The sequence below is a fragment of the Phocoena sinus genome, chromosome 1 (genome assembly GCF_008692025.1).
Source record: "Phocoena sinus isolate mPhoSin1 chromosome 1, mPhoSin1.pri, whole genome shotgun sequence".
Classification (NCBI taxonomy): Eukaryota; Metazoa; Chordata; class Mammalia; order Artiodactyla; family Phocoenidae; genus Phocoena; species Phocoena sinus.
The window spans coordinates 138490180-138512530 of NC_045763.1; the positions used below are offsets into that span (position 1 = coordinate 138490180).

General features: G+C 47.8%; 1 protein-coding gene across 1 annotated transcript in view; it reads right to left on the reverse strand.

Annotated features, from left to right (window-relative positions):
• Positions 1-7643: 7643 nt before the first annotated feature.
• LOC116761298 (regulator of G-protein signaling 8) overlaps positions 7644-22351 on the reverse strand; it is a 58112-nt gene continuing 43404 nt past the window's right edge. The window contains exons 6-7 of the mRNA XM_032647104.1: positions 8988-9154; positions 7644-7826 (exon numbers count right to left, since the gene is read on the reverse strand). Of these exons, the coding sequence (XP_032502995.1) occupies positions 7644-7826; positions 8988-9154 (350 nt within the window). The remainder of the gene's footprint in view (positions 7827-8987; positions 9155-22351) is intronic.

Consider the following 22351-nt stretch of genomic DNA (forward strand, 5'->3'; position numbering starts at 1 on the left):
CCTCCAGAATCATGAGAAATAAATTTCTGTTGTTATAAACCACCAGCCTGTGGTACCTTGTTATGGCAGCCCCAGCAAACCAACACACTACCTCATAGAACTCTTATGCAGATTCAACTAGAGGAGGCATCTACATTGCTCTGCGAAGTTCTAGGCCCCGAGGTGTTTTCTATAAGTATTGCCGCTGTGACTGTGTAGCCACTTGACTTCCTTTACCACTCATTTGTTAAGTTCTTTGGTATCTGAGATCTGTCTCCCAGGCCTTGGGAAGGGTTAAGCTCCTGTAACAGTGAAATAAGCTCTTTGAGGGCCCAGGTTGTGGATTTCTTGCCTTCACTTCCAAACAATCCCAGTGCCTAACTTATAAGAGGTGCTCAAGAAACATTTGTAGGTACAATATTCTTTCAATAAAGATTCAGGGACTAGAGCAGGGAACAAAGCAAACAGTCTCTGCCCTCAGGGAGTTTATGGTTTAGCAGGGAAGGAAGAGACATTGAACCTGTCATATCATCTGCTTTGAGTGGTTTCCTTTTTCAATCAAGAAGGGGGTGCTGGCTTGAGCCCTGGTGATCCCAGTGTGAGAGAAGATGCCAATTAGCACGCACTGTGCGCCTACTATGCGCCAGGCATCATAATAAACACTCTTCTATGTTAACTTATATAATGTTCACAACAGCCCCAAGCAGTTGGCTCTGTTGTTTTCGTTTTGCAGATGAGAAAACTGAGGCAGAGCGAAGTAACTTTCTTAGGCTCACACAACTTCTAAGAGTTAAAGCTGGGATTCAAACTCAGAATCTGCATCAGAGCCCCAAATATGAGGAGGAGTGTGTGATGAAACCCTGATCAAAGACAGTTCTCCCAAGCTTGTGACTTTGTTTCCCTGGCTGGGCACGAGCCGCTGTGCCAGGGGCTGGTGGACCTGGACTCCCCTCTATGCTGTAGAATGAGGCCTGAACAGGGGGAAGCACTCCCATGATGGATCCCCACTCTTTCCCTCCTGCCTTCAGGAGGGCTTTGTCCCACAGCTCCTGGGCAGGGGACCAAGACAGACCCCAACCAAGAAGTGTATCCACGAGAGGGCGTTATCTCAATGTCCCCTGCTTTGTCTCCCTCTGGCTGTGGATCTCACTTTGTTGATGTAAACAACAGGACCAGAAGGGACTTTGCTTGTTTTCTTCCACATTTCCTGCATGTTAATGAGATGCCCCTCATAGTGTTAAGTCTGTGTAAGAGGCTTCTGTCAAGGCCTAGGAGATGGATAGGAGATCTGAAGGATTCCAGATTAAGCAAACACTGCAGGGAGTGGAGAACCAGGGACGGGCACTCAAAGCCTGTCTCCAAGGGAAAAAGCTCAGGACTAGAGAATTTGTGAAAGTTTTTGGAGAGAGATGTTAGAGGACTGTGAGTCCCACCCCACGCACGTGGGGCTGAATGCCTGCCTCTCACCTTGCCCCCAGGGACAGCAGGGGCGGTGGGTCCCTTGGAGAGCCTGACATGCGCCTCCTGATGCCTGGGGATCTGACTCCAGCCTGGAAAACTGAAAAGATGAGCAGTGGGCTGGCTGGAGGCTCTGGCTGCAGAGCAAAGGCAGAGCAGCTGCTGCCTGGTAATTCTAGGGCCAAATGAGGCCCCAGTGCTTCCAATGGATGGGCCAGTCATGGGTCTCTGAGAGAAAGAGACTAGCAAAGGGTCATCCAAGCAGCTGTCCAAGAGGGCGTCCCGGAGGGACAAACAAGACTGCAGCAGAGAGACGCCGGGGCACCTCCCAGGAAGAAGCAAGCCACCAGCCAGAGGTGGAAAGCATTCGCCCTGGTTGACAGAGCTGGAGGGAGGAAGGAATCCCCCAGAGACAGGGTCTCCCATGAGCCCGGGAACGACCCACCAGGGTCCTCCCAGCTTCAGAGAGAGCCAGAGGCCTATCCCAGGAGGCATGAGCCCCAGGTCTGAGCCCCTTGAGCCCTCACCTCACCTCCTCCCCTGCTCTCCTCAGGCCTGGAGGCGGGGTCAGAAAGTCCAGGTGGCAATTGGGGTAGGAAGGAGTAGAAGGACAAAGCTGGAAAGAGAGGAGCCAGTGCCATCCCCTCCCCAGGGGCGGGCCTCCTGTCTGCAGCAGCCTGCCATGACCAGTACACAAAACCGGGATTGGGGAGGGGTGTTCATTTGCATGGCAAAGCCTTCTTCATTTAACCCAAAGCATTCACCTTTGAAGAAACATCAGCTTTCCTTTAAAGAGAGACCTTCTCTGGTACATTTTAATTGTTTTGGATGAATGATATTTTGTATATCTCTGTCTCATCACCACAACTGAAAACTGAGCTTTTGTGAGCAGGCTCTCCAGCTCATCCTCCTGTGGTCCCCTCCACGGGGCCCATCACCAGAGACTCTGGAAGATTCGATGACTCACGCAGTCCTTTCAGGGGCACGCTGATTGTACAAAGGGAGGTAGGGGCGTAAGCAAGGTCAACCCACTCCATCTTCAGATTTCTCCAGCTGAACAAATACATAAACCATCCCTCAGCCTTTTCTCTCCCTGCGTTTTCACACAGTAGGTGGCACCAATAAAAATACCACCTCGTGTTTGTATAGCACGTTACAGTTTCAAAGCCACTCTCACATCCCAAAGTCACTTTCCACCCCCAAACTCATCCCAAGTCATTCCCATCCCGTTTCCACCCACACTGCTGCTTTTCTTGATGGCCAGCCCCGTGCCATTCTCTGCAAGGGAGAGGCCGCGTGCCCCCTCCCGGGGAGTCCACGTGCTATGGGAAGTGTTTCCTCATAAAGAGTCAGCCGGCCAGAAATGTGGGCAGAGAGCAAAGGGCAGCGTGTTCAGGTTCTGTTTATTATGTCCTCACAGCCTTGTTTATAGTAGAGGTGAGTGACATTATTCCACTTTGCATGGTAATGAAACAACTCAATGAGGACTCCATCAGCCAAGCGGTTTCTACAGCAGATGAGCTGCTACAGATCTGTGCCGCCACGTGTGACTCCGTGAGTGCTACCACGCCTGGAGGGCACATCAGCCCAGCCACCTTCTCTGTACCTGGCAGAGGGGAGGAAGCAGAGGGGCAGAAGGGAGGAAGAATCAAGAAGAGAACGGTTTATTGAGAAGACCAGGACCCCACACCAGGGAAGGCCAGCGGCCCCATCCTGCCATCTCTCATCTTGGTCCACAGCATCTTGTGAATCCCAAGAGGTCACAGGGACAGGAAGACATCTCTGCTCTTGGCTTCTTCCTTCACAGTCTCATGCCAAGTGGCACAGGCTCCCCACGCCAGGGGTGACTTTGCCACCTCCTTTGCTTCTAAAACGGAGGATGCCGACTTGAAGAGGGCTGACACTTGGCAGACTGAAGGACAGCCTCGGATGGAAAATTGTAATTCGTCTGCCTTGCTTGGAAGTGGGCACTGACAGGGTCAGGAGAGCTCTGGGTGCTCTTGTTGATGGGAGACGATCCTGCCTCTGAACTCACCACTCATCACCTCTCCCTTCTGGTTTATGGAGAAGCAGATGCCACGTGAGCTGCGTGCCTTTCCCCCCTGCTCCTTCCTCTTCAGTCTTCCCCATTCCCAGCCCGGCCGGACACCCGGCCCTGCTGAGGACAGGCGCCCAGGGCCTGCGCCCAGAGGCTGGGCCTGCAGCCTGGGCAGAGAGCCATTTCACAGCTTTGGTTAATCCAGAGCAGCCAGTTCTGGGGAGAGCACCAGCGCGTAAAATCAACTAGGAACCTTCTAGCTGCCCATCCAGCCTGAGACCAAAGGGAATGGTGAGGGCTTAGGGCAGCACCCAAAACCCCGTGGTGGCCCTGGAAAAGAAAGCCTCAAAGAGCTTGCTATTCTGAGGGTAAAACACCCTCCCTTGAGAAATTTGAAGTTGTTGTGCTACTGCTATTATTACTACTACACACCCCTCACCCACTACCTGAGTCCAACTACCATGTCGCGTGGCCTTGGGTACAGAGGCACGGCCTAACACGAAATGACCAAGCACGAGAGCACATGAAAACAAACAGCGAAGCAGCCTAGGAGGAGAGATTGGAGGAAGCCCTGTGAACAAGACCCGGCGGGCGAGGAAAGCCCCAAGGACCCCTTCAGCCCCCACTGTTGGCGTACCCACTGCCTGACAACGCATTCAGCTGGGGCAGAAACATTTTTATCTCAAAAGTCAGAGAGGGCATAGAGGCAACCACCCTAAGAGTCAAATTCAGGGCTGGCAGGTTCCTGGTTATTGTGCTTGTTTGTGTCTGGGTGTGCTCCAGCCCTCTCAGCTCACACAGCTGTGTTTTACCCTTAGCTGTGTTCCTCACTCCTCAGGCCCAGCATCCCAACCTCATCTATACATTGGACCCACCTGTGGAGTAGTTAAAAAACTGATGCCTTGAGTTCCAACCCCAAGATGTTCTGGGGCGGGACCCAGACATTCGGGTTTCTTTAACTCCCCAGGTGATTCCATTGAACAACCAAGGGTGAGAGCCTCTGTCTTAGACCACTGTCTTAGACCATCTTTTTTCAAAGTCTGGTCCACGGGCCACTACACACCTGGAAGCTTATTAAAAATGCAGACTTCTGCATCCCACCCCAGATATATTAGATCAGCATCTCTGGGTGTGGAACCTGGGAATTAGCACTTATAACAGGCTTTCCGGGTGATCCCTGCACATCCTCAACTTTCATAATAAACGCTGCTCAGGGAACATTCCTCACCCCAGAAGTGCCCAGGGCTATGAAGGGTCCTTACTGATTGTGTTCTATTTGGTTTGCCGAGGGCAACAGGAAATCTCACACCAGCCCCCAAATGGGTTAATACTCATGTGGGGCTGAAAGGCCACTCAGGGATGGAGAGCAATCCTAAAAGTCACAGCTCTGCCCGGCCTACTGCATGGCTTGCCTTGAGCCTTTAAAGGTCCCAAGCACAGAGCAAGCCTTGTGCTCTGAAGGCAGTCCAGAGCACAAGCCCAGCGTGAGGAACCCAGGAAGACGTGGAGAAGCGGCCACTGTGGGTGCCCACCAAACGAGGCGGAGTACAGCTTGTGGAGAGGCTGAGGGAGAGGGCGGGGCAGGGCGATGTGGAAGGTCAGGGATGAGGTATGCTTAGATATTGCTCTAGATGTTGTAAACATATCTGTTTGTTTCGTCACAGACCAAAGTCTCGGTTGGCATGACCAAAGTGCCTGAAAGTAGCATCAGAGCAGAGAGCTCTGTGCCTCCTGGTGGAAGCAGGACATAAAGGGTGTGAGGAAAGCTCCACCCATGGGAAGACCATCTCTGTGGTGTATTAGTCTAGTGCTCATAATTCTTTCTGTCTCTCTCACACACACACACACACACACACTCCACGGGAGTACCATAAACATAACTATCACGTTCCTCTACACACGAACATACGCCCACAGACGCTCACTTAGCGGCAAATCTCGCGATACCCAAGCTGGGTCCTTCACACCTCCCCATCGTGGGAGGAAGTCACCAGGTGCCATGACACTACCATCTGCATCCTTCGTTCCACCAATAGTTGGCAAGAACTCTAGGCCTCAGAGGAGGCGACCGCAAAACACTCTTGTTCAGACTTTTCTCCTGGGGACAGTGGAAGTGGTAAAAAGGCCCCTCTTAGGACGTTTCAGGTCTCCATAACTCTGTGCTGTTCCCATTTATAGGCACCTCCTAGTGGACAGTAGAGTTGGCAGCAGACGTACATTTCATATGTAAACAACATTGAAAATACCCTGTTCCGGAATTTGATCATTAAAGTAATGCTAGCAGCTTAAACTAAGGATGGTTTTTCACCAGTGGGGGCGGGGGAATACTACCTGACCTAACTAGGAACACCCACATGAGGCTGCAGAGTTCTTGAACTTGAAATTCCGCAGGTCTCTTCAGGAGGCCTGTGTTCTCTCTCTCCTCGATGGTTCGTACAGACACGTCAGCTCTCACTAACAGATACTCACAGATACACGGCGGGGCAGCGGACCCTAACAGCCCGTGGGACTCAAGAGCCTTCTTGGCTTTGTCTAGCTGCAGCCAAGGAAGGAAGAGATTCATAAAGTTACTGGACAGAAATGCAAGCCCTGGAACACCCGCACATCTGAAAAGGCTCATCCCCGCTACACGGGGAGACTGCTTCAGCCCAATTTTCAATCACCTGCATTCCAGAGCTTACACCTAATCGTGTACTGTTTCGTTTAGTCAAGCTGAAAGTTTCGGAGATCTGCAGTGAATCCAAATCCATCGGCTGTGAGTTACCCCAATAGTACCTCAAGCACGTTCTCTGTGATTCAGTCCACCCAGGGACCAGCCTCTCCCAGGCTCCTCTTCCACATTCTGGTCTCTCTGCTGAGGATTCATCTCCTCAGCACTGCAGTCCTGGGCCAAAGTCAGCTTTTTCCCGGGCAGCTGGAGTAAGTTTCCTGTGTCTTGCTCATCCTCCAGGGAAAAGTTTCCTGATGTATTTCCAAAAGCAGCACCGGGATACCATGAAGATGTCTTAGGAAGGTTCTCTACAACCAGATGTTCACAGTGATCTTCTTAGCCTCACCTCCTGTTCCACGTTCAATCCCAAAAAGTCAAGAAGGAAGCTGTTGATCAAGATGGCCCTCACGAGAGGAAACTTTCTAAAAAAGCATGCTCCCAGGAAGCAAGCTGGAAAGAGAATTACAGCCTAAGTTCCCATTCTCCCCCATTGGAATTACATGACCTGCATGAAGGGGGGAAGAGGGAGAGACAGGAAAAGTATTAGGCACTGTGAGAGCTGTCCATGCTAAGGGAATTCACCTCCCTTTACCAAGCCATCCATCGTTCTAAGAGATCAGTGATGTGTGATACCACAGGGAGGTGAGGGCAGAGAATACATTAAGCAACAGAGAGGTTATATGGTGGCCCACTGCACAAAAATCTACTGGTGCTACATTCCCTGCTCATTCAACTTCGGGAAAACTTCTTGGTAGAACTGAGGAAGATTTGCAAGCTGTCTCTTTCTCAATAGCAGTTCCACATCAGAAGTGGTGAAGGACATCTCCCAAGAAGACCCTTTCTGGAATTGCAAGGGTATGGGAGTCTTGTGAATCTCCAACTCCATGGAGTGTGCCCCTTCTCTCAGAGGCCACCTATCAGTGACAGTGCTAGAAACCTGGGATTCCACCGAGACCTCTCTCCTAAACCGTGAGGTCCCAGCACGCGGGACCGGCTATTACATTGTGATGGCAAATCACAAACGTGAGCCAGAGTCTTCTAGCTCTTCCTCCCAAGAGTATAGGACAAGTTAGAGAGTCAAGAGTCCTAACTGAGGAGGGTGTGGAAGTGGTGGAAATTGCATTTGCATTATTTACAGATTAGCCCAGCATGGCATATCTGCCTTCTCAGTGGAGATGACCCAAGGCATTATGGAGGGCAAGTTGCCGACGACCCAGAGAAGGGTGACAGCGACAAAGTGCTACCACTAACCAAAACACAAACATGGGTTAATGGAATAGAGTCCGAGCTCTGGTGGCTGGATCATACTTTGGAATGGCCCTTCATCCCTTCCTCACTCCCGGGCTCCCAACCTAAATGCCACTGCTTTTGAACACCTATGACATTTCACATTAGAATATGGTCTTGGCAGCAAGGGGAGGGGAAAGCCGGTGATCTCCAAGAGTCCCCATCTGAGGTCTAACTGAGCCGCCTCTGGCTCTGGGACAGCAAATCTAAGTACATTTTGGACCTCAGGAACCGGGGGTAAGAGTCTTTCTCCATGAGACTGTGTACTTTTCCCTGGGCTTGGTCAAAGCAAGTCAGGGATGGTTCCTGCATGTTCTTCCTTGTGGCTTCTCGGGTCTGGAAGTCTATGTTTACCTGGAGACACAAACAGAGAGCACGGTCACAGGCCCTCAAGGGCCAATTATTATATTAATAATTATTAATAAACTGCTTTCCTGAAGGTCATCCCTTTTGATCCCAGGATGAATCCTGTGAGGTCTGAAGACCAGATATTCTTCGTCCCAATTTATAGATAAAGATACTGAAGAAAAGGGGTATGAAAAAGCTGGTCTAATTTACTCTGGAAAGTTAGTAACAGCCAAGGCAAGACCCCAAATTACTCAACTCTTAATCCATGGGTCTTTGCAATGTCAGGCAAAGTTAAACCAGAGACAAGCATGAATGTGGGTTCCCTAAAGTAAGCTTGCTCTTTTGTCCTTTCTCAGCTGCTAAGGAAACAAATACCCCAGGGAGAAAGGCTATGTTTAGAATGTACATCTCTGTTCCAACCGTGTGTATAAGGAGCCTGCAGCTTTCTGGCCACTGGCCAAAGACCTCCTACATCCCAAGTCAAAGCATAATTGAAGAGTTTTAGGTATAGAATGCACCTAAACTCATAGACAACAAATATTTGTCTCCTATAAAACTCTCCCAGGTAAAACTCTGTTTTATAACTCAGAATAGCAGTACATAGAAATTCATATTATTATTATAAGTAATTATAATAAATGATCCTAAAATAATATAAATGACTATAATTACTCATTAATAAGCAGTGACAAATATTGAATAGGTGTTTGACTCCTAATACTCAGAGTGGTCTTGAAAGGTGATATTATAGCCTTTTACATTGGGGAAAATGTGATACAGAGAGACCAGGTAACTTGACCAAGATCATACAACGAGTAAGTAGTGGAGCTGATATTGGAACAAGATTCCAAAGTACATGCCCATTCCATGCTGCGTTCCACTAGGAAAACTAACATGGATTTACTGGCGTCTGTCTTGCAGAATCCCTATTAGAGACACGGTTCCTGCTGGACATGTTTAACTGACAGACAGCTAAAATACTCCCAATAGAGTTCCTTTTTATAGAATCCTTGGGCTCTGCACCTTAAAAGGGATCCCTTTTGTATCCAGAGCCATCAGAGCAGTGAGGTTCATATCAGAAGAAAGTCCCCATCAAACCTGGCTCAAACCCCAGCAAGGAGAGAGAGCAATGGATGGGGGTCTGACAAGACCCCACTGCCAACACACCTCCCGCGGAGCCTGCACATCCACAAACTCTTCAAAGATCCTATGGGCCTTGGAGACCAGTTTTGCAGTTGACCTGGTCTTCTTGAACTCCTCACAGGCCAACCAGAACTCCAGGTTCTCTTCACTGAACTCCGTCTTCAGGAAGGCGCGGAACGCAGCCACCCCATCTGTGGACGTGGAGGGAAGTGGAAAGGAAGGGAAATAGGAAGAGGCTTAAGTCCAAGAACTGTAGAAGAAAGAAAGGAAGTCGTAACACAAGAGTGGCCCTGATTGTCCAGCCCTCACTGCTCTCCTCCACATCCTCTTGAAGACTCCATTCTCTTAAACACACAGGTACCGTCAGAGGCAAGCCATGCTTTTCATTCAAGGATCATAGTGATATTCTGGAGAAATGTTTAGGAAGCCATAGGAATAATGACTATGGGAAGGCCTGGTCGCTTCTAATCAGCCCTGGGTGGTGACTGCCTGTCCCCTAATGCAGAGTTGGCTGTCCCCTGGGTCTACTGGTGAGCCTGTGTTTCTAATGAGGCCAAAGTAATATACGTAATCCATTCCCTGCACCAATCCAAGTCAACCAACCTGAAAAAACAATCTGTCACAAGACAAACTGATGGGGGGGTGTGGGGGGGGGGGAGTGAATGCCTCAGGGCAAATCCTTCACTATTATCAGAAAAATGTCTGAAAGTAAACACCCACTGAAATGCAGTCTGTAAAACCATTCTGTTATATGGAAGGGGTTCTCAGCCTCTTTTAAAAAACTTTTGAGGCCCCATAGTTTAATGATTAATTCCATGGATGCCTTGTTTTAAAAGATCTTGCCTATCAAATTATACATTTTAATTAAGATGAATTATAATTTTTCTACTAAACGAGTTAACGATAAACATAGCCTTGCATTTTTCTTAATCAATGTCACGCATACTGCCAAACAGAGCTTCCGATCGGAATAAGATGAGTAGTGTTATCACATAGATTTGGAAAGGGAAACAGCATTCATTGATAGCCTATGTATTCAGCTGATGTTTTTTATATTAAAATAGTCTTGATAAATTATCTTAACCTTTAACGCATGCTCCTCAAATCAAATAAGAGCTCTAGCTTTCTAGCAACTGTCCTCAGAGGAAGGACAGATACAGCCTAAAATAAAGGAGTGACTGCATTGGTTAAAAATGACTCTGGCTGGGGGCTTCCCTGGTGGTGCAGTAGTTTAAAATCCACCTGCCAATGCAGGGGACACGGGTTCGAGCTCTGGTCCAGGAAGATCCCACATGCCGTGGAGCAACTAAGCTGGTGCACCATAACTACTCAGCCTGCACTCTAGAGCCCACGAGCCACAACTACTGAGCCCACATGCCACAACTACTGAAGCCCGCGTGCCTAGAGCCCGTGCTCCGCAACAAGAGAAGCCACGACAATGAGAAGCCCATGTGCGGCAACGAAGACCCAACACAGCCAAAAATAATAAATAAATAAAATTAATTAATTTTAAAAAAAGACTCTGGCTATAATGTTTTATTTCTTTTCTAAAATTTACTAGAAGGACAATATGTTAACAGTTCTTTATTCTGGGTGATGGACTCCCCTGAGCATCGAAGTTCCATCCATAGGTGCTAGGCCCGGGCACTGTCCACCATCATTCCATGGACTGATGGCGCCATGTGGTTGACATATTTAACTGTTTGTTTTTACTTTTCTGAAACATTTTTATTTCTCCTAATTAAAAATTCATTGTTTATCTTTCAAAATAGACATCGTAATGCCCACACTAGAACCATAGTTATAAAAGTCAAGACTTTTAATTGTAAGAGCCAGGAACTTGGGAGAGAAAAGGGTGTTGATGAAAATCCCAAAGCTAAACCTTAAATCACAAAGAAATCTAAGTTTGGAGGCCTGAGCTTAAAGTGTTTAACAAAAGTAGGGGTGGCCATGAAATTTGTCACCCCAGCCAGGACATTTCTGGGAGTCAAGGGGGCCACTTCTGTTAATTACACAGGGACAACAGGCATAAACCATGACCACCATAGGCAAAACCCAGGACACTTGGTCACCTTAACAGTAAGACAAGGAGTCAGGAGAAAGCAGAATATGATATAAGGTTGTTTCCCATCAGGCAGGTTGGAAATAAAACCGTCCCTGTGCCAGGCAGGAGGAGAGTAACACAGTTTAGACTCTTACGAAAGGTCTGCTCAGTGCCCCACTGCCCCTCCTTCCTGCACTGGGTTCAAAACACTGAGAGGAGGGCACAGAAATCCAAGATAAATTAAGAATCAAAGTGAGTGTGAAGCAGTGGCGTGGTACTAATTAGGCAGAGAGATGTTCTGAAAAGCATTCATTCAATTCAACAATTAAAAAAGAACAAACTACTCATAAACAAAGTACTGTTCAAAATCTTAGGATACATCAGAGAACAAATCATAAAATCGCTGTCCATAAAATCCCTCGTGGGTGCTCTTTTTGCCATGTCTTGTCTCCTCCAAGTTCTCATAGAGGAGCTCTAGAAGTTTCCTCAGGCTCTAAAAGAACGGGGGTTTGAGAGCTAGCATGCCCGTCAGAGGCTACAGGCAGAGGTGGGAGGGAAAACCACCTGCAGCTGCGGAAGCCTCTGAGGAGACTCAGTGCCCGGGAGAGCCAAGGGGCGTGGGCGGGGCTGCTTCCGCAAGGTGGCCTCGGAGCAATGACCGATCCACAGGTGACAAGAGCCAGGGACACGATCCATGACACAGGGAGGACACGGGCCAGAGGCCCTCCCCTGCTGCCTTCCCACTGCACTCAGGGTGTGGGAAGAAAAAGGCACGGGGCTGGGGGAACCCTAAAACACTATGCGTTTATCTAAAGGGGCAAATGTAAAGTGACTCAGAAGAGTGACTCTGAAGAGCCTGTTGTTTTTAAACCTGAATTGAAAACTTTGTTTGCTGTTTGTGTTAGATTGTGTTGTGCTTTCCATCAGGCAAAAATGGGTGCTTGTGAGCAAGCTGAGATGGAGAAAATTACCTCTCTGCCTTCCTCGATGCTATTACTGAGGATCACCCTGCTAGGGAAAGTGTGTGGCCTCACCCTACCCAAGGTACAGACATTATCTCCTTGCAGCAGATCTCAGCTTTGCTGGGTCTTTGTGTGGATTAAAGGAGATAACACCTGCAGAGTATCCTCAGGAACGTTGCTTTACTTCTTCCCACTTTATAGATGAGGAAAACATGCTTAGAGAAGTGGATTGGCTGAGTTCACACAAGTAATAATATGCAGCATTTAAAAACGTAAGATAGGGCTTCCCTGGTGGCACAGTGGTTGAGAGTCCGCCTGCCGATGCAGGGGACACGGGTTCGTGCCCCGGTGCGGGAAGATCCCACATGCCGCGGAGCAGCTGGGCCCGTGAGCCATGGCCGCTGAGCCTGCGCGTCCGGAGCCTGTGCTCCGCAACGGGAGAAGCCACAACAGAGAGAGGCCCGCGTACCGCAAAAAACAAACAAACAAACAAAAAACCAAAAGATAGCCTAACTACCAATCCAACACAGCAGTAAGGCCATCTCCACTCATTCATTCATTCATTCACCCATTATGTGACCCAGGCATTCTGCTAGGAGCCTGGGCACAAAGCACAGGCACAACTAAGTGCTCACAGAACTTTCAGTAAAAGAGCAATTTGAGCCAAGATAACATAATTACGGTAATTATGGTATAGATGATAAGTGATATGCTAGGGAAAGCGTAGGTGGCTGTGAAAGTACCCGGGGTGGGGGGCGCCTGAGCCAGAGCTGAGGAGGAGAGGTAAGTCTTATAGGAGGAAGAAGCTTCTAGGCTGAGATGTGAAGCTGAGGAGAAGGAAGCTAAGTGAAAAAGGAAGGGAAAGAGGAAGAAGAGACTTGCAGAAAGGGGGAACCACAGGCACGGAGGCCTACAATTAAGAAAGGTTTATTTGAGTAACCAGAAATAGTTTAGTAAGACTAGTGTTTAATAATAATAACAATAATGCTAAAATTATTGAGCCTACCTGTAGGATAGACATACACCAAGAGGCCTGTGAAAGAGCCAGAGACAGAGGGATAACACAGCATTCCAAAAGGCCAGGGAACGGAACATTTCAGGTAGGAAGTGGCCACTGTGTCCAGCGCTACCCAGAGGTCACAAGATAGATACGGTCTGAGAAGCGGTGGTCTTTAGACTCGGCGACAAGGTTCCGCAACCACTGGCAAGAATAGTCTTCGTGGTGTGATGAGATCCCTAGTCATATTGTGGTAAGTATAGTGGGGAATGAGGGGGGAAGATGTTGAAACAATGAATTCAGATGCCTCTTGCAAGAAGGGGAGTAGAGAGATCAGACAGCACAGCTGGAGGGAAACAAGAAGTCAGGAAAGTGGTCTGGGGTGTGTGTGTGTGTGTGTATGTGTGTGTGTGTGTGTGTGTGTGTGTCGTGGGGTTTTTGTAAGATAGCCTTGGGTATGATTAAACGTTGATCTGGCCAGAAAAGACTTGTTGAGCTGGAGGAGTTGAAGTTAACGAAAAGAAAGTTTCATTGATAATATGTTGCCTCCAGGAAGGTAGGAGAAATAGGCCTGAGAACAGCGTTGTGATGGAGAAAAAGAGGAAAGGCTGCGTGTAGATGCAGGAAAGTTTCTAGTGTGGGTGCAGGATGTTGAAGGAGTTCCCATCTGATATTAGCTGGAGAAAGTGGTAGGAAATGGAAATGATACAGTTTTTATTTATTTGTTTAGGATCTGGGGCAGGGAGTTTGATTTATTTACTATATGCCATGATTTTTGCTGGAGATTTTACAAACAGCAGCTCAATTTATTTTCACAGCAACTCTGATCCATAGATAGCACAAATGATCCACTCTCATTTTCCACAGGAAGAAACTAAAACTTACGAAGTCAGATAAATTTTCCAGTCCACAGCTGGCAAGAACAGCCAAGTTTCCCTACTGTCCATATGACTCTGAAGCAAGATCTTTCCAGGTGTGTTTGCAAGCAGAAGGGAAAGAGCAAGGGAAGAGAGCAATTAAAGGGGCAAAAGAATAGTATCTGTTAAAGGTAGATTCTAAAGAAGGAAAGGGTTCAAGAAGAAGTGGATGAACTTGACTTCCTGAAAGTCAGAAGTAGAGAAAGAGGGCTTCCCTGGTGGTGCAGTGGTTGACAGTCCGCCTGCCGATGCAGGGGACACGGGTTCATGCCCCGGTCCAGGAGGATCCCACATGCCGCGGAGAGGCTGGGCCCGTGAGCCATGGCCGCTGAGCCTGCATGTCCGGAGCCTGTGCTCCACAACAGGAAAGGCCACAACAGTGAGAGGCCCGCGTACCGCAAAAAAAAAAAAAAAAAAAAAGTAGAGAAAGAGAGGGGGACGGATGGAGATAGAGAGAAATGGTCCAGGAAGGGACATATTTGAGATGCATCACAGTTGAACAGCTTTGATCTTCTTTATTAATTTGGGATGAAGGCCCTGCAGGTAGTCTGCCTCCACGTGCCAGATGTTGGAGATACAGTAGAATCAAATCATATAAAGTCACCACCTCACAGAACTTGCAAGCTAGTCTAGTGTAACAAACATTAAGCAATCATTTAAAATAATTAATTGAATAATTACAAATGTAGTATGTACTGTGGTGGGGACACCTATGACAGTGAAAAGAGTCTGGGAACAGATACTCTGGAAAAAAGAATAGGACCCTGGTAGGAAATAGGCAAACCATTATGAAGACCTAGATTTCGGTTCCTGGAGAGTGTTACGATGCACCAGGAAAGGAGCAAGACCTTTTAGCTTTGGGGTGTGCCCGTCATTCAAAGACAGGAGCATAGGGACTTCCCTGCTGGCACAGTGGTTAAGAATCTGCCTGCCAATGCAGGTGACACGGGTTCAATGCCCGGTCCAGGAAGATCCCACATGCCACGGAGCAACTAAGCCCATGTGCCACAACTATTGAGCCTGCACTCTAGAGCCCGCGAGCCACAACTACTGAGCCCACGTGCCACAACTACTGAAGCCCGTGCACCTAGAGGCTGTGTTCCAAAACAAGAGAAGCCACTGCAATGAGACGCCCAGGCAGTGCAAGGAAGAGTAGCCCCCGCTCACCACAACTAGAGAAAGCCCATGCGCAGCAATGAAGACCCAATACAGCCAAAAATAAATAAATTAAAAAAAAAAAAAGACAGGAGCATCAGCTCCAGGCTGGCAAATGGAACCTGGAGAGCAGGAAGGCACCAGCAGTTGGGACACTAAAAAAGGAAGAGGCCAAGCTGGAGGTAAAGAAAAGTTGAAGTTAGAGAAGGCATTTTTAAAATAACCACTGCATATAGGTATTGAGCACTCACTTGGGGCCAGGTGCAGCACCAAATGCATTGTGAACCTCGTGGCAAATCTACAGCATAGGTCCTGATAGTTTCACCATTTCGCAGTAGAGAAAAATGAAACTTAGAGAAGTTAAATAGCTTGCCAATGGTCACACAGTTAGCAAGTAGCAAGGATGCCAAGCTGCAGAGCCAGCATTCTTTTTTTCTTTTTACATCTTTATTGGAGTATAATTGCTTTACAATGGTGTGTTAGCTTCTGCTTTATAACAAAGTGAATCAGTTATGCATATACATATATTCCCATATCCCCTCCCTCTTGCATCTCCCTCCTACCCTCCCTATCCTACCCCTCTAGGTGGTCACAAAGCACGGAGCTGATCTCCCTGTGCTATGCGGCTGCTTCCCACTAGCTATCTATTTTACGTTTGGTAGTGTATATATGTCCATGCCTCTCTCTCGCTTTGTCACAGCTTACCCTTCCCCCTCCCCATATCCTCAAGTCCATCCTCTAGTAGGTCTGTGTCTTTATTCCTGTCTTACCCCTAGGTTCTTCAGGACATTTTTTTTTCTTAAATTCCACATATATGTGTTAGCATACGGTATTTGTCTTTCTCTTTCTGACTTACTTCACTCTGTATGACAGACTCTAGGTCTTATCCACCTCATTACAAATAACTCAATTTCGTTTCTTTTTATGGCTGAGTAATATTCCATTGTATATATGTGCCACATCTTCTTTATCCATTCATCCGATGACGGACACTTAAGTTGTTTCCATCTCCGGGCTATTGTAAATAGAGCTGCAATGAACATTTTGGTACATGACTGTTTGAATTATGGTTTTCTCAGGGTACATGCCCAGTAGTGGGATTAGAGCCAGCATTCTTATGTGAGACAGTGGTCCACTCTCCAGCTCTGCACAACAGTGGGGCCCGAGGGACGCCTGCGCCGGTGATGACTGGAGAGCCGGGGAGGGAGAGCCATTGCGCAGCACAAGACAAGGAGGCCTCAAGCAACAACACAAGAGTGACGACATTTCCAGGAATGAGGGCGACAGATGAGTTGGGGAGGAAATGAAAAAAGTCACCGAGGGAGGCAGAGGAGTATCGGAGAGTAGAACAACATAGAAGAATGGGCATGGGCAGTAGCACCCAACTGAATTACAGCAGTTCAGACTGACTCAGTGGGGATGGAGATTTGGAGTAAAATGTGTGGTGAGCTCATACTCAGATTGCATTTGTCTGGCAGCTCCGTTGAGGCAGCCTACTGACCCTGCCCATCCCGCCTGGGACAGGAGCACCACTGTCTCACCCAGAAGCACCAGTTCTGATCACAGGCAGGCTGCCCATAATTAGCACATTCAACCTCACTGAGTCTCAGCATCGTCATCTGGAAAGTGAGGGTGGTGGATCTCATGAACTCTCCCAGGTAGGGTTAGCGCTCTGCTCTGTGCCCCCATCACAACCTTGATGTGTCTGCGTCACACACAGCTCTCAGACGATGGTTTTCCATCCTCTTCCTCACATTATACATCATGGACTTACCCCAGGCCAAGTTCTATCCAATCTACATATCAACTCACGTAACCCTTACACCAACCCTATTATCAAGGCAGAGGCTCTGGAGTCAGACGGCCTGCGTTTGAATCCTGTGTGACCTGGGGAAAACACCTTAACATCTCAAAGCCCGAGGCTTTCTCACCTTGGAGAGTTTAAGTGAAACGTCTGTGGTCCCTTAGACAGTAAGGGGTGGGAGGTGGATTTACACACACATCTACGCGACTTCAGAGCCCACTCCGCCTGTCTCTCCTCTGGTGACCATTGGCAGACCCCATGTTATCGCTTCCTCTAAAGGAGGGGTGGGCAATAATCCCAAATCAGACAGTATGCTGAAATTACGCCACAGCAGGGCAAACACACCATTTGGCTCACAGAGCTGGAGATTCTCCGGCAGGACGACACCTGCCATCACCTCCTCTGTGGCGACAATGGAGGCCATTAGGTACCACTCATAACCTGGAATCTGTCTAAACTCTCTTCTTTTCCCGCAGCTCTGATACCCACCCTACGTGTCCCTCCTAGGATGCAGGGGCACCTCAGAGAGCAGGCAGGCATACTCCCCAACCCTGGCCCGGGGACACTCAAAGCACAGCTGAGTGACCTTGTAAAGGTGCATCCGATCACCGGCAGCCTTGATCCAAACTGTGTTTGCCTGCATTTCCAGGGCAGGTTTCAGAGGGAGTGGGAGGGCAAACAAAGCAAAATGTAGGACTTGAAATTTACCAGGATTTCAAGGGAAGAGCTTGAGGAGAGACGAGGAAGGAGGGGAGAAAGGCCTAGGAGGGTCTGGACCCGAGAAGCAGCATCGCAGCAAAGACGCACTGAAAACCTCATGGAGGCCTGCGCAGACCGTGGGGATCACAGCCCTCCTCCTCTGCTTGCCCTCCCCTCTCAGCCCCTCCCCCCATCCTTTCATATTCCCAGGGCCGGCTCTGAGCAACGCAGGGTGGAGGGTCACTGTGCAAAGAAAACTTCATCCCGGAACAATGGAAGTGAGATGGGGTGGGAGCCCCCCTCCACTGCCCCATGGCTGCAGGAGCCCCTCCCCTGCCCCAGAGCAGATGGCCGCAGCGGGCCTCTGTGTACAGACCACTTGTCCCCAACCTGGCCCAACTTTCCTGCTCATGTGACCTAGCAAAGGAATTGTATGAGGCTACAGCAGGATTCCTTCTTCCCATCTACATCTTTTCCTCCCCCTTCTATCGCCTCCCACCTCCTCCCAGCAAGCCTTTTGTCTGGTCCTCTCCCTAAACTCCTCAGCATCTTTCCCCGCTCTTCTCCCTTTTCTTCTGTCCTCCGTCCCTTTTCACTCCTCCTTCCATGTTTCCCCTTCTCTCCACCAGGACCCTCTCCTTCCCTTCTGCTTGTCCATAAACTGTAGTTGGTTAAAATGCAGGATGCCGGTTCATCTCTGAAAGGCTCATGAGCATCTACTGGCATCTCTCAGAGTGAGCTGCTTTGTTAGCTGTGCTTCCTTTGCCCACACCTGCCAGGCACCATCCACCGCCCCCCTTACCCACTCACCCCCCTGGGGTATCCCAGACTCAGATCCCTCCCCAATACTCAGAGAAGTAGAGTCCCCCCTCCACCACCCCGACAGATTCCAGGCTGCTGGAGAGTGATTTCTCTCTGACCCCTGAAACTATTCTGCCTGGGACTGTGTCCTGGCTCTGTGTGACCTTGAGCAAGATGCTTAAGCTCTCTGTGCCTCAGTTCTCTCCTCTGTGGAATGCAGATGCTAACAGTACTTCCCCCATGGGGCCGTGGGGATGAGGTGAGTTAATACACGTAAACAGCATGTAGAGCCTGACGCTAAGACGGTGATTGCTCCACATGTGTTTGTGATAATCATTCCTGTACGTTGCTGGCTTAAGGAATCATTGGACAGAAATAACCTGCCTAATACCAAAACACGACCCTGGTAACTTAAAGATGATGGGTGAGAAACAGTTCAGGAGAATGAGAGAGAAACAGGAGGATCTGCCTTTTTTTTTTTTTTTTCCATTTCATTTTTATTTCACTTTGGCTTTCTCTGCGTGACCTTCTAAGTCAAGACACTAAGGACATCAGACATTTTTGAGATTAGTGTCTATTGAGTTGCAGGAAAGGAAAGGATGGTGTCCAGAATTCCTGGAACACTGGACAGAACTTTGGCATCCTCCCGAGCATGCACTGCATCTGCAAGAACACTCCCGTGGCCGCACACGCTGCCTGCTGCCGGCATCCTCCCTCTAGTTCTTTGATGCAGGGTGCTTACATAAGAAAAGGAACTGGGTCACTATGAATGAGCAGTGCAGCTGGTGCAGCAGGGAGGGTGGCTTAGGTAACAGTTCAAGGTCCAGGAGCCCTGATTTAGCTGGCACTGGGGGTGGGCTTGAGCCTAGTTCAGTTCCCAGGCTTGGAAAAAAAGAAAAGATCACAAGAATGATATATATATATATATATATATATATATATATATATATATATATAATATATATTTTTTTTTAGCTTTCTGTTTGCGAAAGTGTAGTCCCAAAGACCACAGTCCTCTTGTTGCGTCCCTGATCAATTGGGAAAAAATAAGCTGGTTAATGGATCCAAGGTCAGACAAAGGAGAGGAGAGGAAAATACATTCATAAAATCTAGGATACATATACTAATGACGAAGTCAAAACCTCTTTGATTCAAAACTAAGCTCACTAATTTGAAATTTGTGATGAGAATAGCACCAGGATCAAAGCCTTTCTTTTATGTTATCTATAAAATGAAGGTTTTTAAGCAAATAACTGGGGCTAAGAAGATTTAGGTAGGAAGATTATTTAGAGAACAAACTATTTCCAGTTACTGACATTTACTGGCAAGCAATTAGTATGCTAATTGTACTTCAGTCTTGTGATTCGCGTAATTTTCTTCAATGATCTCTACTTTGTTAGTGTATATATAGCAAGATGATAGATTATGATAGTAGTAGGACTTGGTTGCTAGACTCTTTGAGTCAGAAAACACATGGGACATCCTATGATCCAGGCCTACATGGAACACAAGGAAATGATGAGGCCCTGGGGTTGCATGGCTTGTTATTCCTAGGACGTGGTCACAGAAGAGGAAGGAGAGCCTGGGTCTTACAACTCCTAGTCCAATGTTCCTTCTTATTTTATCAAGCAGAAACTGAGTCAAGTAACAGAAAAAACGTGGTAGAGCCTGTATCTGCAACTATTATAAGAAATTGGCAAGGGTTTTTTTATTAAAGGGGTGACAAAGGAGACATGCCCCAAACAGGGTGAAAGTTTAGCATTCACAAATGACTCCTTTAAAACAAGAGAAGTATTATCAAATCCCATGTACACCAGTGCAGAGTCTAAAAGATTTCAAAAATTAAGTGTTTAGTAATGTTTTTCTGGTTGGTTTCATATAACAACACTGCAGGGACTCTCAAAGAGGAAACATACCAGATTCACCTACTGGGCTTTTAAAAACTACATCCCAGATGGATGCTCTCACATACATTGAGGGGAAGTTGGGACAGTATGAAGAAAGGATGCCAAAACCTCATGTGGCAAAGGGGGTGAGGTATTATGAAATTGGAATAAGCCCACTGGTGATGCTAACGTGAACCCCACCCTACCCCCAGAGTTCAACCTCAAGCTGCCTATGGGCTCAAGAAGCTGACACCATCTCTAGCATATAGGAGTCATGAAATGCATGTGTTCTCAATGAATTTAATGTTGGGTTATAATAAAAATAATAAGAATATTTATCCTTCATGGAGCCCCACACCATGTACCAGTCACCATGCCTAGCATTTCACAACCGTAGTCACATTTAATCCTCACAACAAATCTACAAGGTAAGTCTAAGCATTCCCTTTTACAGATGAGGAATGTGAGGTTTATAGAGTTTACATAATTTACCAAAGGCCACAGCTGGTAAGCAAGAGAATGCGTGTCCAAATGCTTTCATTCAAACCTTCTTCAACAAGCTTTTTTTTTTTTTTTTTGCGGTACGCGGGCCTCTCACTGTTGTGGCCTCTCCCGTTGCGGAGCACAGGCTCTGGACGCGCAGGCTCAGCGGCCATGGCTCACGGGCCCAGCCGCTCCGCGGCATGTGGGATCTTCCCGGACCGGGACACAAACCTGCACCCCCTGCATCGGCAGGCGGACTCTCAACCACTGCGCCACCAGGGAAGCCCTTCAACAAGCTTTTAATAGCTGCCTTACATATTCTTGGCACTCCTTCTATAAAGGCTAAATGCATCCATGTTCCTGGGTGCAAATAAAAATTATAGCAATATAGAGAGGGTGGCAAGGAGGGGAAGTTTCTTTTCTATCCATCTCTAATTTGAGTATCTCTTTCTAACTTTTATCCTCACTTTATCCGGAAAGCACACCTGCCATATTTGTTTAATTACTGTGAACACTCTCCACCACGCCTGCTACATGTGTGGACTCTGCAATATCTGGACGATGTCCCGTTAAAGGGATGCATTGCCTGAGAACTCTGGAGAATGGCAGAACAGTCTTGAGTGTGTTTCTTCGAAAACACAGACCACCTGCCCTGCCAGGAGGCTCCAGGTTCATAGTTTCCCATACTTGTGTTTTAGAGCAGTGTTTCTCAAGCTTCAGTGCCTGTCAACATTACTGGGGGGCTTGAGCAAAAACAGACTGCTGGTCCCCACTCCCAGAGATTCTGATTCAGTAGGTACGAGATGGGACCCAAGAATTTCCATTTCTCACAGGCTCCCATCGGCTCATCAGCTCCTGGTGCTGCCTTCTTTGGATCCCACTTTGAGTAACACTGTTCTAGAACCTTTTGGCTTGCAGAGGGATGTGAGGAGAGCTGTGTGACAGGTGGAAATCTGTTTATTAAACGGTACATTCTCAAGCTAAAGACCATTTGCATGAACGAGTAAGGAATTTCATGAGCTGATAATTTTAGTGTTTGCTTGTGTGGGGTTTTCTGCTTGGTTGCTATGTGACCAGGTCACTTCATTCTATTTTTCTATAGCTCAATCATTATCCCAAAGGGGCTAATTTTTTTTTAACTAAAAGCTTCTTTACTGCTCTCCTTTGCTCAGAGATGAATACTAACTCTGCAAATGTAAAACAGCTTTCAATTACACGATTCCATAAACCTAGCCTTCCCTTGGCCTGGCGGGGACAGGTCAGCCTGGACCCTCCATGCGCTGCAAACAATGAAACAAAGTTAAGGACCACATGGAGGCCCATGGTGAAGGGCTCTGTCATCCCAGTGGGGGATCAGGCTGAAAGAAAGAGGGAAGAAACCCTGTCTACACCTTCACCTGAAAACTGGAATGAATTTCAACTTTTACGTCAAAAAAAAAAAAGGAGGGAGGGGCAGAGGGAAGGAGGGAGAATTGATTCAGACTTAAGGACTGAACGTCCTACTAAAAGCTGGACAAATAACAAGCATATGCCTGAACCTCATGAGGCATAAAAGCAGAAGACGCAAAATTTTATGCTCTCCAGCAACCTGTCAGAAAAGATTTCCCACAAGCTGGGAGCCTTCATTCTCCCGAGTATGA